The following is an 11961-nucleotide window of genomic DNA, read 5'->3' as shown; positions in this document are numbered from 1 at the left end:
TTCCAATTTTGACACTGAATTGACTTACATTGTGTAAAGGTGGAGGTGTCCACAGTGTCCATTTCAATGTCCATTTTTTTAATTGAGTTTTAATATTTTATTTAAATTAATTTACTATAATAAAAACAAAATACTAAATTGAAATTCATAAAATAAAATACATTACATTTATTAAAATTCATAAAATAAAACAGATTACATTTATTCAAAACATTCATAAAATAAACTAGATAACGTAATAATTCGTCTCATAAAATTCATAAGTCGTCTCGTAGATCTCACAAATGTTCAACCAAATCAGATCGTAAGCCTTCATGCACTTCTCTATCACGTATCTCTCTTGTTCTTCTTGCACGAGCGTCGCACCTATCGATCTAAGTACGTTGTATATGTTGAACGGGCTCAACTACCCAATCATTCTCAGCAAGGTTGTAACAATTGTCTTCGATAATGATGTTGTGTATTACGATGCACGTATACATTAGTTGTCTCATTATATTCACCTCGTAAGACCGTGCTGGTTGTTGAAGAATATGCCAACGACCTTGTAGGATCCCAAAAGTTCTTTCAACATCTTTGTGAGCGCTCGCTTGTTTCTTTGTAAAGTAAGAACCTTTTTCGTCAACGGAACTTGAAAATCCCTTAACAAAAGCCGCCCATGTTGGGTAAATACCGTCAGTTAAATAGTACCCTCTTCTGTACTGAACATTGTTTATATGATAAGGGACGTCGGGCATTTCCTCATTAAGCATTGAGTTGAACAAATCACTAGTATTTAGCACATTCATATCTTTGTTTGAACCCGCCACACCAAAATACGCATGCCAAATTCAATTATCATACGAGGCGACGACTTCAAGCATAATAGTTGGGTGACTGTGACCGCCTCGCATATATTCTCTTCTCCACGCAACTGGACATTTTGCCCATGCCCAGTGCATACAATCTATACTACCCAACATGCCCGGAAAACCATGAATCCTTTCATGACCTTCATACAAACGTTGAATGTAGTGCAACGTAGGCTCTCTTAGGTAGACGTTTGCATACAAATCAATGATACACTTACAAAATTTGTGTAGAGATTCCCGACCAACTCATTCAGACATTTGCAGATACTCATCCAAAGCATCCGGTGTATAACCGTATGCTAGCTGACATAGTGCGGCTGTTATCTTTAAATGTGGACTAATACTCCACTTACCACGTGAATCCTGTCTTCGATGAAACCATCTAAAATAATACCCAATGGATTTGCTGAGTAGCTTAGAATATCATTCATAATCCTAAGAAAAACACGTCGCCGCATTCGAAATCTTCGTTTGAAATTTTCATCCGTATATTTGCAGCCCTCGTCAAAATAATCGTCCATCAAACGTTCGTGTTTTTCATAATGATTACGACGTATATAACGACGTGAGTTTACATCAAGTTCAGAAGATAATTCATCAAGTAAGTTTAGTATATAGTTTGTGAATGAGTCGTGGGAAGAACTCGAAGAAGAAGACATTTTGTGATTAATGGTGTTGTAAGTGATAAATAAATATTGTAGAGATAAAGTGATAAAAAAGATATAGTTGTGTGAGTAAAATAAGTGTAGTATTAATAAGAAAGAAAAAAAAAAAAAAAAACTAAAACTAGCCGTTAAAACGGCTAGTTTTTCAAACTTCAATTTTCAACGGCTAGTTTTCTCATCGTCGGGCAAGAGATGGTGAAAACCGAAATCGAGATCGACGCCGGTCCGGTGCTCACCGACCGTGAATTCCGGCGTCAATTTTGGGGGACATTTCATGTGTAGAATATAATTTGGCCGGCACGAAACCTTCTGTGGCTAGCTAGTTTTATCTAAAGACAAGCGTCTCCTTTCCTCTTGTTTTTAGATATACAACACTCGTTACACCATCAAAATTTTGTTATACGTCATCAAATATATTTTAGACCAATTCATCTATTTATGAAGATAAATAAAAAGGTGTGATTAATTTTTAAATTGATAAAACGCACAATGATCAATTTTTCTTTTGAAATATGATTATTAAAAAGTCTAAAAACATTCAGAAAGTTATGATATATGTTCATTCCAGATTGATCACAGGGAATTTTCTCCTGTATCCATTCAGGATTCATACCCGGTCCGCCTGCCCCTCGGGATGTTTAAGGATCGGGTTCCTGCAATAGGATTCGGGTTTCCTCCCGAAAGCACGTGCGTGCATGACAAATGATAGTATTCGATGTCAACTGCTTACCTTTCAAAAAAAATAACGTGTCATGGAAAAGCTTAGGATTAATTTTGTTCATTGCTAAGCTTAGTTATGTCTGAAGCTTGCTTTGTATTCGTTGTATTAGTATTTGATGTTTAGGCTTATCTTGTATTGTCATGCGCCTAATCTTACTTTGGTGTTTTACTTGGTTAATAGCCATTAAAAAATATTGATGGTGCAAGGACTAAGGACCACATTCATAGAAAAGTAACAGTAAATAATTTTTGAAGATATATAGTTAGAATCTCCATACATTAACCCCTTTATTATCTAAATGGCAATTAACCATACGTGTATTTTCCGAACAAATAACAAGAATTTATCCTAAAAAAACATAATTACTAAAATGCTCTCATAGGTCACAAGCCCATCTCGTGACTTGTGTGGTCTCGGTTATCACCGAGAAATTCCAAGTCGCGACCTGGAATTTGTCGATCAAGACCGACACCTCACAAATCGCAAGGTCACATGGTTGGCTTTTGTCTGATAAGTCTGTCATATGCACGTCAAAGTCTGAGTTACAAAAACGCTACCTTGCGACTTGCGTGTAACTTATCTAGATAAGATTCCTGAGTAAAATAATCTGACATTTTTTGAATTTCTAAGATAATGTTTTGTATCTTATTTCATACATCTTTTTGACTTCGATTATAAAAGACATTCAACTAATACATTTTCCTCATTAACAAGGAGAGCATCATATTCATTCGCTTATTATTGACAAGCTATATTGCTCCGGATATCTTTATTATCTTCCTCGCATTGTGTTTAGTTGACAAAATCGAAACATTTGAGAATCCATACAAGCGTCAAAAGAATCAGCAGTGACGACAATATTGTATAACGTCGTTTTATTTCCGTAGACATATAGGATTTAGACACAAGAAAATGACAAAAATTATAAGTATTAGGGTAAAATTGTATACTATTGTTGTTTGGGAGGCCTAATGCGTCGTAAATCCCAAGAAATAGTGTATTCTCGTAGCTTTGTGCCTTCAATATAGATGAGCGAAGGTGGAGTCTAAAAAAATGGTTCATCTGCCGACTCCTTTGCTCAGTGAACCCCGCATCTGAGGGTCCGGGCGAGAAGGCCTATCGGCTTTGGAAATCTGCCGATTACCTAAACCTAAAGGCTGCAAGTCGTTGAAATCTTCCGGGTCCCACATATAATCTCCCAGGTCCACAAGCGTCAAAAGAATCCGCAGTGGCGACAATTTGTATAACGTTGTTCATGTCGTACGCATATATGGTTTAGACACAAGAAAATGACTAAAATCATAAGTATTAGAGTAAAATTATATACCATTGTTGTTTGGAAGGCCTAATGCGTCATTGAAATCTTCCCCGACCCCCATATAATCTCGGTCATCAAGCCTAAAATGGATCGTTCTAACGCTTGTTTGGCGTCTTTATTCAAAACGCGTATAGAACTCCCGAACACGGTCAAGAAAACTAAGAAAATTTTCATATCTGATACCCTCAAAGCAATATTTGATACATTCAATATCCGCTACATTCATGTAGCAAGTTGCAAGGTCAATACCTTAGCGTACCTTGCGACGTGTGTATGACCGAGAACGTCTTAGTCAGTCGCAAGGTCTACCTGACCGAGAGTTCTCGGTCATGATAGACAAATTTCAGGTCGTGACTTGGAATTTCTCAGTCATAAACGAGACCACACAAGTCACAAGGTCGCAAGGTGGGCTTGCGACTTGCGAGGCCATCTTGACAATTACGTTTTTTTAGGGCGAGTTCTTATAGTTTGTTTGGAAAATTGGTGTTTTGGTTAGTACTCCTCTAAAAAGATTCAAAATTAGGGGTTCGAATTTATATAATGGTTTCACAAATCTGCATAATACTGTATTGTCCAGTCAACCACAAAATTAATTGAAAGCACAAAATTAAATAAGAGCAGACTCTTAATCCCCAATCCTAAAACCGAGTGGAAGTACCACAAAGAATTCACTAACGAGATTTGTAATAATACCATACCATATATATATATACCATAATAATACAAATACTAATAGAAATAGTAATAATAGATAAGAAAAAGAAAAGCAAACATTTCCTCAAAGAGTTTCCTCACTTAAAAGTTAAAACGACAATTAAACAAATATAAACAAAAAAAAATTTAACACTTCAGAACATCAAAGTAGCATACACATTTACATAAAACCACATTAAAACACTTGGCAGTAGCCATATAACACACGAAACATGAACGAAATGATCATAACTTGAGCCAATCTAGGCAAGGGCAGCAACCCCAGCAAAACCTAGAAGGATAGTAGTCCTTAAGGTACACATCTCGGCTAAATCCAATGATGTAGAAGCTAAATGCCTGACCACGATTAACCATTGTGACACGCGTAACAGGGATTACAGAAATTGTATGCCTCTCACATATGACTCTAGCAGTAACAGGTATCGGTGGTCGTTCAGATATTACCTCCGAAGAGAATTGATTAAGAAAGAACGAATCAGCAAAGAAAGCTGGGGTGCAATGGTACGCTTGTGTGTTGCATAACTGAACCCCTTTAGCTCTGTGGAACACATCGTCGGGGACCGAGGCGGCCCCACTGGTTGCGTTAAGTTTTCGAATAGCGTGTGTATTCCTACAAACATATATTCATGTTAAGCATTATTCGTATATAATCAATGTTTTATAAAATTCGCAAGTCGGGGACGAGTCGGTCGGGACCTTGGAGGGACGAGTTGGTCTCGGGAACAACATGGGGATGAGTTGGGCTGACCAATGTTGACTTATATTAATGAATAAATTAAACATATACTCTAATATACTAGTATATATTATTATTATACATAATATATATCAAACATAAATATTTCAAGTATAGATGTAGGGCTCAAAGTTTAATTATATATAATTTTGACCAACTATGACTTTGACCCAATTCAGCCGACTCTGACAGATTTTGACCCGACTTTTTCGAGTTTTTTTGTGTTGACCGACTTTCTAGGTGTATTTGGGTGAAACTAGACGGGTTAGTCCCCAAACCGATGAGTCGGCCGACTTTTACAACAGTGTATCCAATACATTTCTACATATATTAGTTTTCAACAAGAAATAAAAAAAAAATTATGCGAAAATATGATACTTCAGTCAAGACTTATGCAAATCTGACATTAGATTTACCGAATCTTCAACTGAAATGAGTTCTGTTCTGATAGTTGCTACATATAAGATGGTTTAGTAAGCGTACCATTTAACAATAGCTATTTTGCGCGTTAAAAGAGAACCACTTCCTACACATTTCAAGCATTTAACTAGCCCACGAGATCCACAAGTTGCACAAGGTAGCTCGCCTTTGCCGTTACATTTCACACATCTGCATAAAAGAAATCTCCCAGTCAGTTGTTTATTAGTTTATTGTAACCAGCAAGTCAAAAAGCCAAACCGTTGTCGATCTCATATTCATTATATTTATTTGTCTCGTTATATTGAACAAAAGTGGCAAAAAAAGAGCATGTAAAATGGCTTTACATAGTATCAGAACCATCTCTATGAGCAATTAAACCCCTCCCGTAACAAGCAGCACACTGACTCATCTGATTTTCTTTATGAAATCCAGGTTCTTGGCCTGCATTGCATTGAGCACAAACGATATCTCCTTTTCCTCCACAATCTAACATCACATTAAAATTTTATAAGGAATCTAAACATAAATCTTTTGGCAATAACTTCATAGATGATCATTAATTATTAATGCCATTACCTGAGCATTTTTCAATAACTTCAGAGTGTGGAATTTTGGCACGTGACTCTTTGTGATTCGTAAATAGAACTGGGAATTCGGACCTTAAATCTAATTCCCAAACACCAAGTTCAGGGCCCTTATTTTTTCCGTCAATATTATCACCGTGGTACGGTTCTGTTTCGGTTATAACTTCCCTTTCTTCCACAAAAGTTTCAAGAGTACCAACGTAAACATTGCAATCTTCAACAGAATGAATTTTCCAAGTACGAGCGGGACGACTTCCCCAACAGCAACGATGACCAACATGATCAATTAGTAATTCCCGAATCTCAACTTCATCCAGTATTTGCCTGTGATAATCAACAAATATAATTATGTTAAACCATAAAATTAGGACATTATATAAATTGCTTGCTAAAGACGATCAGCCTTTTAGCAGGACAATAACAGGGAAGCAAATTTCTAAAGAGTTAAGAGTATACCTATGAGGATGTTCAGTTTTACCAAATTGTCCACCATATCCAGCATCATATGGATAGGCTTGCTCTGCAATAAAATCATATAATTATTTACATGTATTGGTCACACTAGTCGTCTGTTTTAAACGCAGTGTCGGACAGAAAACAACGTTAACAAACAAAGAACAAGGTTGTAGAGATCATATAAAGGTATCCAAATTCTACTAAGTAACAAAGTAATGAACGTGGCAATGAGATATAATTTCGTTATTACAATAATATTAAAACCAGAGATAAGCGTAGAGGTTATATTAACTTGGCTTGGTTATCGATTAGCTCACAAATAAAAATAAGTTCTTCTTTTTGTTCTATGATTTCTTTTTTCATATACGCAGATTGTGCGGGATGAAAAATCCTTAGGAACAACCAGGTAAAAGTAAACATTTCAATAATCAAATTCATCATCATGAGAAGTGATTAATTATCAAAAATGTCATGAGAGTTGGTTACAAATGGATTGTAAAGAATAAATTTATTCTGGAAGAATACAGCTTAATATCTTCCCGGGTTCCAATAGGCCCTGTTGCTAGTTTAGGATCTATAAAACTTAAAATACTCCTTTTTTTTGGACATTAGTTTGGGATCACCCGGGGGCCGTAACCACCCATTCATCTCCCGTAGTCGCATAACCCGCCCCCAACTACTGCCCTGGAGGAAACCCGAACCAATCCGAGGGCATGTCCGGTAAAACCCCCCTCCCCGCTGTCCCCGCAACTAAGCGAAAAGCGACCTGAGTGGATACTTCATAACATTGAGTGCAATGTTGCAGCCCAGCGGAGTCGAACTCCTGACCTAGCAGAAAACTAGCTACAACTCAATGTTATACTAGCGTCTTCGAAATATGCGGTAACATTAGAAAGAGTTCATCAATTAACACCTTTTCGATTGCAATTTAAAAGCACTTTTGCAAATTAAAAATCTGAGGCCTTGGTATGTAATTTAAGAAGCCTGTTTTTAACCAAATTTCAGTAAATCCATACGTCTGTTTTAAAAGTAATCATTTCAAAATTCAGTTAACTATCAAAATAAAATGGTATGCTTACTAAATCATCATAAAAAATTCATCATCACGGGATTACGGTAAATAGTATAAACCCTAGCATTTCTCAAAGCGTAAGTAAATCAAATTGAAATCAATCAATTATCAATTAATACTATTATATATAAATTACTGTATATAATTATGTACTCCGTACCGTTTAAATATGGAGGTGGTTCAGGGGAACTTATCAGCGGACCATGGAGAGAAGCAGGATAACGATCACCGGAGGCCGCTGACCGGATTTCGTCAACGCTGACGTCACTCGGATTGATTGTTGTTCCTGCAGGTCGTCCAACTGAAGGATAACTATGCCACTTCTCATCCGCAATTTCACTTTTATCTTCTGCAATTATTTAGTAATTTTATTTATGGATTAGAAAATTATAAAATTGAAGATCGAAAGTAGAAAGAAAATAAGTAATTATTGAGTGCGAATTTTACCGGCGAGTAGTAGAGGTTGTTGCTGCTCCATTTTCGGGTAATGGTAACGGATTACTAGTGAATCACGTGGTTTTGTAAACGGTGGAGGACAACATTTTGTGAATTTATTTGCTTAAACAGCAAGGAAATGGAAATTAATTAATAGATAAATGGAGTCGCGTCAATGTTTGTCTTTTACTACCACGCCGGTATTAACTACGCGTTATCAGTTTTTTTTTACCAGCGAATAGGAATGAAAACTGTCATTCTAAGTTTTTAATTTTAACCAGCAGTAAATAAAAATAAAACAATTATGATGGATAACATAAGAACATCCGTTGCTTTGTATACACCGTGAGCCTCCTTTTCTGGCCATAGGCATTTCGCCGATGATCCGATGATTCTTTTCATCACTTTTTTTCCCTTTCCTCCTCCACCACCTTCTCGGATCCGGTTACTCTCACATTTTTTCGAACTTTTCCAGCGTACATTCTTCCGGGGATACTGGTCACGGGCGACAAAAGCTTCGGCTTTCTGTGCTCCGGTGTGCTCGGTGATTTGTTTGTTTCGATCTGTTCTAGTTAACCGTGCATGGTACATTTGGCGTTTTTTCGGCAATGAGCTCCTATTTTCAGGCGGGTTTCTTGTTGCAGGCGACAAGTCTCGTTTTCGTGGCTACGTAGCGAGATCTTGTCGGTAAGTGGTTGTTTTTGGTTTTTTTCACTTGCTCTTCGTTTACTTTCTGGTTTGTAGGTGGTGTTTGGTTGTTTTCTCCGGTTAACCGGATTTCTAGGTTTTTTCATCTTGCAAAAACGACGACCTTTTAGGCCTTCTCTTAACCTTGTCGGAGGTTGGTGGTGGTCCAGGACACTATGGCAGGAGTTTTGGAGACTCCGGTGTCTTTGGCCGCGTTCTGTTCCTCCGGTCCTTTAGGATTCCAACTTATATTTGCCGGATGTAGTTGCTCCGGCTTCTTTTTCCTTTTTTCCGCCTCTCCCCTTTTTCCCCTGGTTCTGTGTGGTGATCAACGGTGGCAGTAGGTTTAGTCGGAGTCATGACCAGCCAACCCGTTTGTTAGTTTTGTACGCGGTTCTCCTTTTCCTATGTTGTCCTCTTGGTCTCTTAACCACTCGTTCCATCTTCTTCGTCGTGGGCCTCGGTTCGGACCGGTCCTCGCGTTGTTGCCGCCTTAGTGACTTGTTGTTGAGCGCCAATAAATTGGTATGTCGGGGTTTTCTCTCGGTTGTTCATCCTTCTTCCGTAGGTTGGATTTCAACGGGCTAGGGTTTCAAGTGGAACGTTTAAGGTTTACTTGGGTTTGTTGGCTGATGAGAGGTTTTCTCGGTTCTCTTGTTGCGGTCTCAAGGCGGGTGTTTCCGAGTTTTTCGGCGAGCGGTGATGTGGTAGCTTTTTGGTGCAGGGATGGAGGTTGTGTTACTAGGGTGTGTGGAGCGTGGTTCGTTTATTATTTTGTAGTGAAGTAAAAATGCACCTTGTGTGATGAATTTGCACAACAGATGCAAAATTATGTAGCTGGAAACAATCAAGAAGATGATGTTGTGCTTATTCAATATTACTTGAAAGGTATTCTCAAAAAAATCTTATAAATAAATTCTTTTTAGTTATAAACACATCCAATATTATTTCTACATATCACATATTCGTGTTTGTTTGTTACACATTTACAAGACAGTCTCTTAACCGCAATGCTTTATATGGTACAAAACTATTTATTGATCCTGATTCGCCTGAAGTTATTGATTTCAAAGAATTTTTTAGTTTAAGAATTGACTTTTTTGCTCTATTGGTCCTTAAGTTATACACGAAATTGAAATCCGAGTTCCTCAAGTTTTTAATTAGATTTTCGAGTCATTTGCCGTCTAAATTGGCCGTTAAGTGTCATCACGTGATTAACACGTGATGGGCTTTTCGTCTTATTATTTTATTTCAGCATTTTTTGCTCTGTTGGTCCCTCGTTTTTAAAATGTTTAGCTACACTGATCCCTCAAGTCATTAAAAACGAGGGACTACTGGCCCAAAAAATCCTTTTAATTTATAATTTATAATAAAATTATAATTATATTTACTTTAAAAGTTCTTATAATATAATTATATTTACTTTTCTTTAATTTTATATAATCCGTATTTTTTAGTTTTATTTATCTACTTTATAAATATATAAATAAAAATTTAAAAACAAGATGAAATCAAAATTGGAACGACCCATTACTGGACCAAATTGGGGTTCGTAAAACTTGAAACCTGGTGCAAAAAGAGTGGTATTTTGCGCGCCTGGTATTTTGGGTTGATATCAAGCTTTCATGATTTCATTTATGATTTGATTACATCGTTCAAGGTTGATAATTATTATTTGAGTTTATTTTTTTTATTTGGTTTACACATGAGGTTTAAATGATAAAGATGAGTAGACAAGTATGAACAAAAGAGTTTCTGATCCAATTTCTTGAATCTGATCATCGAAGTGAACAAATGGGTTTCTGATCCAATTTCTTGGTTATGATTAATTTTTTTTTTTTTATGTTTCAACAAATGCGTTTTTGTTTTGGCACTTATTTAAAATTTAAATTGATGCAATTGCTTAGATTTGATCATCTGAAGTGAGGGATATTTGGATGTTAAATATAATTATGTGAATGATATATGGATTCATGAATAATTAATTGTAAAGGAAGGGGATGAAGTGTATGAAAGAAATAGATAAAAAAATTCGAATTAAAAACTTGAGGGACTCGAATTGCATTTTTGTGTATAAACGAAGGATTAACAGAACAAAAAAGTTGAAGAAAAGAGTAAAAAAGATGATTACCCTCACATGCATGTCACATGTCAAAGGTTAACGGCCAATTTAGACGGCAGGTAGATGGAGGGACGCGGATTGCCAAATTATGCAATTAAAAGGACTTGAAAATCCAATTAAAAACTTGAGGGACTCGGATTGCAATATCGTGTATAACTTAAGGACCAACGGAGCAAAAAGTCTTGAGAATTAGTACTGCTTCAGCTCCCCCAATGTGCAAGTAATCTTTCATCCAAGGTTCATTGTTACCAGTTTTGAATATCCACAATTGCTTATAACAGTTAAGTGCAATTAAAATTGGTCTGGAATTCTCTATTTCTTAAAATTTAAGAATATTAGGGCCGATGAAAAATCGGATATCTTATCTAGATTATATAAAGTGAAGCTAAATAGCCTGACAAAAGATTTAAAAGAAAATCATATGGATTTAAAAGAAAATCATGTGTTTGGAGAGCTTGAAACATGTATTAATAATCCCTCTATTGATATTTAGTAAATGTATATTCACTATTTTTGATACTCTTAAATACCTTAATTTAAGTACTTTGAAAAATTCCATTGCAGTTGTTTACACAATAAACGTAGCCTCCTACATGCACACATTGTGTGTTTTTGAAATCTATGTATAAGTTTCCATTCGCTCAACGCAAGAAGTGATGATCTTTCATCTACAAAGAAGAATATGCGCTGATTATGAGAAGTTATAAATTTGAAAGATTGTTTTATATTTTCTATGTTAAGCTTTGGTATTTTGAGACTATGTTATTATTGTCGTTTTCACTATTTTGCTAAAACATTGTTGTTTACTATTTTGCTTACAATTTTACTAACTATTTACATGTTATCTCCACCATCTAACAACCTTAAATTACACTTTTATGAATTACACTTTTATGTAGATGTAGATATACATTTACATTTTTATAAAATTCACATTTTTGTTAAATAATATTAGTCAATTATAATAGGGGGATGATTCTCACACACTGTTTTTTGATCCTCACACACCAATTTACTTGAACTACTCCCTAATAATAGGGTAAAAGGGTGTGTGAGGATCAAAAAACAGTGTGTGATAATCATCCCCCATTATAATATATCATTAAATAATTATTCTTCTATAAACCCATAATTCCACGAGTCATGCAACTGGTATTGTACTATTTGATAACCGCAAGTC

At 36.0% G+C, this 11961-nt stretch overlaps 2 protein-coding genes across 2 annotated transcripts; both read right to left on the bottom strand.

The window, feature by feature from the left end:
• Nucleotides 1-374: 374 nt before the first annotated feature.
• LOC139853972 (uncharacterized) lies at nucleotides 375-788 on the bottom strand. Its single transcript, XM_071843307.1, has one exon. The coding sequence runs from the start codon at nucleotides 786-788 to the stop codon at nucleotides 375-377; it is 414 nt and encodes a 137-aa protein (XP_071699408.1).
• Nucleotides 789-4285: 3497 nt separating this feature from the next.
• LOC139853052 (uncharacterized) lies at nucleotides 4286-8017 on the bottom strand. The gene is made up of 7 exons (XM_071842419.1): nucleotides 7985-8017; nucleotides 7698-7886; nucleotides 6466-6529; nucleotides 6002-6333; nucleotides 5770-5911; nucleotides 5489-5614; nucleotides 4286-4879 (listed from the first exon to the last, which is right to left on the bottom strand). The coding sequence occupies exons 1-7, from the start codon at nucleotides 8013-8015 to the stop codon at nucleotides 4495-4497; spliced, it is 1269 nt and encodes a 422-aa protein (XP_071698520.1). The 5' UTR covers nucleotides 8016-8017; the 3' UTR covers nucleotides 4286-4494.
• Between the last annotated feature and the right edge of the window lie 3944 nt (nucleotides 8018-11961).

Source organism: Rutidosis leptorrhynchoides, chromosome 6, assembly GCF_046630445.1.
Source record: "Rutidosis leptorrhynchoides isolate AG116_Rl617_1_P2 chromosome 6, CSIRO_AGI_Rlap_v1, whole genome shotgun sequence".
Taxonomy (NCBI): domain Eukaryota; kingdom Viridiplantae; phylum Streptophyta; class Magnoliopsida; order Asterales; family Asteraceae; genus Rutidosis; species Rutidosis leptorrhynchoides.
This window is presented reverse-complemented; position numbering and strand designations above follow the sequence as displayed.

Coding starts and splice junctions, on each gene's coding strand:
- LOC139853972 (XM_071843307.1), bottom strand. CDS start 788: ATGAATGTGCTAAATACTAGTGATTTGTTCAACTCAATGCTTAATGAG.
- LOC139853052 (XM_071842419.1), bottom strand. CDS start 8,015: ATGGAGCAGCAACAACCTCTACTACTCGCCG. Junction 7,887..7,984: donor ACAACCTCTACTACTCGCCG/GTAAAATTCGCA, acceptor AAATAATTGCAG/AAGATAAAAGTGAAATTGCG. Junction 5,912..6,001: donor AGTTATTGAAAAATGCTCAG/GTAATGGCATTA, acceptor ATGTGATGTTAG/ATTGTGGAGGAAAAGGAGAT.